The sequence below is a fragment of the Pieris brassicae genome, chromosome 14 (assembly GCF_905147105.1).
Source record: "Pieris brassicae chromosome 14, ilPieBrab1.1, whole genome shotgun sequence".
Classification (NCBI taxonomy): Eukaryota; Metazoa; Arthropoda; class Insecta; order Lepidoptera; family Pieridae; genus Pieris; species Pieris brassicae.
The window spans coordinates 3,282,801-3,289,080 of NC_059678.1; the positions used below are offsets into that span (position 1 = coordinate 3,282,801).

General features: G+C 31.9%; 1 protein-coding gene across 1 annotated transcript; it reads left to right on the forward strand.

Moving 5' to 3' along the window:
- The first annotated feature begins 1,946 nt into the window (after nucleotides 1-1,946).
- Nucleotides 1,947-3,834, forward strand: LOC123718218 (26S proteasome regulatory subunit RPN1-like). Its single transcript, XM_045674664.1, has 2 exons — nucleotides 1,947-1,975; nucleotides 3,149-3,834. Exons 1-2 carry the CDS (start codon nucleotides 1,968-1,970, stop codon nucleotides 3,750-3,752), a joined length of 612 nt encoding a protein of 203 aa, XP_045530620.1. The 5' UTR covers nucleotides 1,947-1,967; the 3' UTR covers nucleotides 3,753-3,834.
- Nucleotides 3,835-6,280: the final 2,446 nt, after the last annotated feature.

The window sequence follows — 6,280 nt, forward strand, 5'->3', positions numbered from 1 at the left end:
AAAAGATCGGGGCGGTCGAGTTCTGTTAGAACAAGAAAGGCTGTCAATGCTGTTAAAGCAAGAATTCGTTGAAATCCCATTAGAAAGCAAAAAATCTTATCTTGAGAAATGAAGATTCCCGCTAGGACTCTGTCGGGTACAGACCTGAAGCTCAGTGATTAGTGAACATACAATAAGCAAAATATTAAAGTGTACGGACAGTTCTGAAGAAGTAGTTGGAAAGCTACAACGTTGTCATCATCCTGTCAGTGTCAGCGTCAGTGATGGTCAAAATACACTCGTGGATCATCTTCTGAATCCTCTCAGCAATACATTAAAAAAAAACGTGGACTTTCCAGTAAGAATCTGCACCTGGTCACAAGGCACGAACTACCCAAGCCTGGCTTTAAACCAACGTTCCGGACTTTATATAAGAGCCGAAGACTGGCTCATTTAGGCACAGGTACAAGTGTAAATTGTATTAAGCTATTGAAAAAATCCATAGCGATCCATAGAAGAAGACACAAGAAGTGAAACTTCTTTATGACCTTATTTACGAAAAATGATCTACTATAGGCAACTTTACAGAAATTGGTTAAATAAAGTTGAATTAGATAAAGTTTAACAAAAGGCTTTTATTATCATAGACATGAATACAAATAATATAATTGTTTCATTTTATCTTATTACTACTAAGGGTATTAGAGAATTTCATTAATTGTAATAGAATTATTACTATCATTGTTATCGTTATTATAGATTTTTGTCATTAATGGCTTCGAATCTCTTCGAATCAACCGTGGTAGGGACAACAGAAAGATGTTGCGTAACCGAAAATGTGACGGTAATTTGTTTTAAAGTTTTGGTTTAATGGAGTTTCAATTAAAAAAAACAAAACTAAAAAAAATAATTGGAACGTTTGCCCGACGGCCTCAGTGTTCTTTTTTTTTAAATTTTGGCGTGCAGGAGCTGACAGTTTATCTCGTAACCCACGAGTAGCCTAAAAGCTCCTATCGGATTTCAGTGGTTGATTTCCTAATGCAGATGTGGTTACAAACCACATTTGCATTACAAATTAGGCAGGTTATTACAAATTAGGTAACAACATAGCGAATTAACCCGGGGTTATAAAGTTATCCTTGTGTTACCAAACCAGGAAAACAATTTCATGACTATAGAACCCTGTGACTTGCTCTGATTTAAATTATAACTGCTTGGATTAATAAAAATGAATCTGTATTTTAATTAACCTAGTTGTTCGAGTTGTTCAAATAACACGTTAGCCATTTTTTAATCTGTTAGGACGGCAAAATATAAAGATTCATCCCTATATACTACTGTCAAGTTCATCACATAAATAAAAAAATCACCTTTTTAGATTTGGATTTCAATTTAATAGTCAGCCTCCTGTGCCTGACACACGTCGTCGAATTTTTGGGACTTATGCAAGCCGGTTTCCTCACATTGTTGTTTCACCGTTTAAGCGAATGTTAATTGCGCACATTGAAAGTCAATGCATAGCCTGGATCGAACCTATTATATCAAGGATGGGGGTCGCACGAAGCCACAATAATTTATCCTTTACATTGATTTTTCTTACAAATATTTGCTGATATGCGGAATTTTGGAATTTAGTTTTCCCACGCTCATAAATTGTAATATAATATTATCGTTTCCGATACGTCCACATTATCGTCGACTACACTTATACAACTTATAGGTAGTAGATCTATTAGTTTAAGAAGCCAAAAATCAATTACAGTTTTTTGTTAGTCCACAATCCCTAATTATATGTTGAAGCTCTTGTTTTAAACGATTAAAGACAGTTTTATATCCCTCCAGCAAACGCCATCGAAATAAACTCGAGCCAGGAAATTTTGTGTACGATTTAGCATGACTACTGTTTTATTATATTATATTATATTCGAGTATATGAATTTATGATTTATTTGAAATGCCACAATTATATCAAACGGCAAACCGGTACGATGTTGAAGTAAGTGTCTCATTTGTATATTTAATAATATTGTAATCCAGTGTCGCAATTCTGCTCTTGTCGTCACATTGGATGGTCTTCTAACAAATAGGTGATCAGCCTTCTCTGCCTGACGTATGTGTATTTATTCTAACCGTTAGATTCATAAAATCTGGATCTATTGTGAATTTAACTTTTAGTGCATACCCAGGTTCAACGAGGTTTAAGAATCAGCTTGTTGTTTTTTATATTAAGTTTAATTAGTATGTGCATAATAAATTGGCTTGATGATTAATGGAAATGTTCGATTAATCTTTACAGAATTAACGCAATTAATCTCTCAATTCAATATTTATTAAGAAGTTAACGATATGTCTTACGAATACATATAGTCTTAGATAATTAGTTTTGAATTTAAGAAAAACACTTTTTGAACGGATTGAAGCTATGTATTATTATTAAAAACTTATAATTATTACATAATTTTGCTTTTCAGCGTGCGTGGTCATTAGTTTTGAATTTTTTACAATTTTCTTAACCTACATAGTAATAATTAATATAAATAAATAGAACATTAAGCATTTTATCGCTAAAATGCGATACTTATTCGTTCAGAAAAGCAGCTCCAGCTCTGGGGTTACCAGTAACCAATTAGTTCGTTTTTAAATTTAAAATAAGTAAGTTATTGTGGAAAGCCTGTGTTTGGGACTGAAAATAAAATATGTCTATCATGGAATATAAGACATAGGTATCACTTATTCCACGTCATTAAATTTGAATCAGTAGACATCCCTAATCATCGGCAAAGAAGACAGGGTGTAGGCCGAGAGAAGAAGCCGGCGTAAAACACTCTTGGTACTCTAAAATAGCAAATCACAAAACTAATTTATCAACTAGATAATCGTTAACTGTGTACTAAGCCTTTTTACATAGCTTTTCTTTAATACTTTTCTTAAATTTATTAAAATGCAGAGATAAAAGAGCCTCTGGGATTTTATTAAAGAAAAGTATCCCTTTTTCCAAAAAATATTTACTAACTTTAGATAGTTTAGTACGGACAATAATAACAACGAATAGACAATAATATAACTGTTGTATACAGAAGCAGATTATTTTTCAAATATTGTTAAGTATGAAATAAAACACTAATGATTAAAGCAAACATTCCTATGAATTAAATTAATTAACTTTCAGGTTCCTTGTGATTTGCGTGCTGGCCGCGTGTTGCCACGCCCAAAACTCTGGTGAATCATTGCTCTTACGGATTGAAGAGCATCAAAACAAATTGCGTAATTGGCAAGAAGATAACTTGCGATTGTTAACAACTCTAGCAGAAAAACGCAAAATATACGATAATGTTAAACATAATGAAGCGAAACTCTTAGAAGTTGTCGATTACTTGGTCAAAATGAATATGGAGGTCTTACAAAACGTTGTTAGTGAAATGAATAAGATAAAGATTAATATGGACAAAGATGTAGACGAAGGAGAAACTTTGCGTGATAAAGAAATAAATACGTTAGAAGCTAGTTCTTTAGCTGAGGACGAAGAAACTGTGACGCATAAAGACGAAAATCAGGAAGGACATGAAGATGGAACGGAAACTTTGAGTGATTTAGAAAGAGAACTAGCAGAGGAAGATGGAATTGGCGAACTAGAAGAAGAAAATGTGGATAGGGATGATCCGAATGTAGACCATACTGACAACGATGAGAGTCGCAAAAATGACGAGGACACATATGACGAAGGGTATAATGATAATGAATGGTATCGCCCGTCTCCACAAGATAGAAAATGATTCTAAATAACTTGCGTATGTAGTGTGTAATCAGTGTTACTTATAATATCATAAATAAAATGGCCGATTGTTTTATTAATAACCAGTACAATTTTACTAGAAAGATACTAATTTTTAATAACATAAACGAATTTGATCCCGATTAGTATAAGAAAACACATACAAATAAAATAAATCAATCAATGGCGCTACAACCTTCGTAAGTTTAGGCCTCAGCTTTCTGTATCTGTTTCATTTGTCAATCTTATATGCAAATAAGTGATCAGCCAACTGTGTCTAACACACGCTGTCGACTTTTTAGGTCTAAGGCAAGTCAGTTTTCTTAAGATGTTTTCTATCATCGTTGGAGCGAACGTTAAATGCGGACATAGATAGAAAAAGCTGACAGTTGCACGCTGAAGCCAACACAGTACATTCATTCAAACTTATTTATTAGTTACTAGCGCATCCGACAGACCTTGTCCTGTCTTAACTATGAATATTGATTTCGAATTGGTATAATTCCCTAAAAATGTTTATGGTATAAACAACATTCTTTGTTTGTTTTCCTGGTGCGTATATAAATAGTTTTGTTTGTATTGCGACATATAACTGGCCATGTGAAAAACATGGTTTTCCAAGGTTAATGCTACAAACAATTAGCGACTGTAATTATTTTATATGTATTTTATCAATATAATATCTCCGTTTGAAGCATTTGTTTTAAACTATATTCATTTATCAATGGCTTCTCAAACTCCATAAGGTTACGTCTAAAAAGTTGGAATGAAATGAAAAAAAAATGTTATCGTAACAAGAGTCATGATTACTTAATTATTATAATAATAATTAAGTATTCTTTAATTTTCTAATTATCCACGCAATTTTCTTATTTTTTTCTTTCATAAAAACCTTCTCCTAACAGTAACAAAGACTACAAAAAAGAATCAGCGAAATCGATAAAGCCGTTCACGCGTGATGTCGTGACCCAGAGAAATAGGGATTCATCTTAATATAAATAAATCTCCCGTCACGATATTTGTCCGCGATGGACTCCTAAACTACTTAACCGATTATAAATTAAATTGGCACACCGTGAGCAGTCTGGTCCAACTTAAGAGATAGGATAGCTTAGATCTTTAATTATAGTCGCAATTTTATTTTATTGCAAATTATTTGTCTATAATTAATTGACAGTCACAATTATCTGTTAACTCCAAAAGATTCTAACAGATGTCGATACTTTTGGACTGGATTGAGTGAGTAATCAAAAGATGGCACTGCTATGGTAAACCGACAAACGTGTCATATAAGCTACAATTCAATATCATGATTACCACGTGTTATTAAGGCTAAAGTATAAATTAAATTTTTACTTTTTAATTTTTGGTGATAGCATAGCCAACCACGTGTTACTTAGGCCGAAGTGTCAAATTCAAATTTTAGTGACGATAATACAGTGAAATTATTCTTTCGTGCCACGGTATTAAGGCTAACTAAAACCACATTAACGTTTGACATAACATTAACAGAATGCATGCTGAAAATATCGACAAAGAGGATCTAAAAATAAAACAAATGCTTTGATCGGAGTTATTATATTGATTAAATACATATAAAATAATTACAATCGCTAATTGTTTGTGTCAATTTGCTTTCAGATTTGCTTTGTATTAAATAGTAGAATAACTATCAATCCAATAGGCCGCATGTTGTACAATAAGCTGAATAAAATTCTAAATATTTATCCTCTTAATGCCTATGAATGTAAAAACAAACTTGTAGAATGGCTAAGAACTCAAAAATATAATGAAATCGAAAACTTGTTTGGTAATATAAAATAATAAAACTTGTCTACTTAAAGTTTCTAATTTCAGTCTGTTATACTGCTTTAAATTTAATTTAAATAGAAAATCTTAACAATAAATATTAGTTTCCATACTTACCTAAATAAACACTAAATTTATATTTCGTATTCAAATTTCTCATCTACAAGACTTAAAAATCATTATCGATGTTCACACTTACTACGGCCTAACCCATTGCTACAACTTAAATAGATTCTACCCTCATTTAGTTTAATAAACATCTATTGACAAACAACTTAACCAATTTCTTATAGAAACTGGAAGGATAAGATACAGACTAGGCTTAGTGCTCATAGAAGTATATTATGTATAAGGTTAACCAAAATTAATATTGTATCTCAATGCTTCGTTGCCTATTGTATGTTTACAACCTTTAGAATGTAAGAACAAAAAGTAATGTTTTTTTGAGTCAAATAAAGTAATTTTTTATTTTTGTTTTATTTACGCGCCAGAAAAAAACAAACAAAGAATGATATATTATAAACAATTAGAATAATAAACACTTTGTTTGTGAAATATTTTTACAAGATTTTTATTTTTCGTTGTGCAACCATTACACCACGTTCCTTATGACATCTTAAGTAATGAATAATAATAAAAAAACAAAGATTTGTCCACCAACCAACGTGAGAAAACCGGCATGCATTGCCTAATCGATTTGTGATAAGTACAAATTGCTGA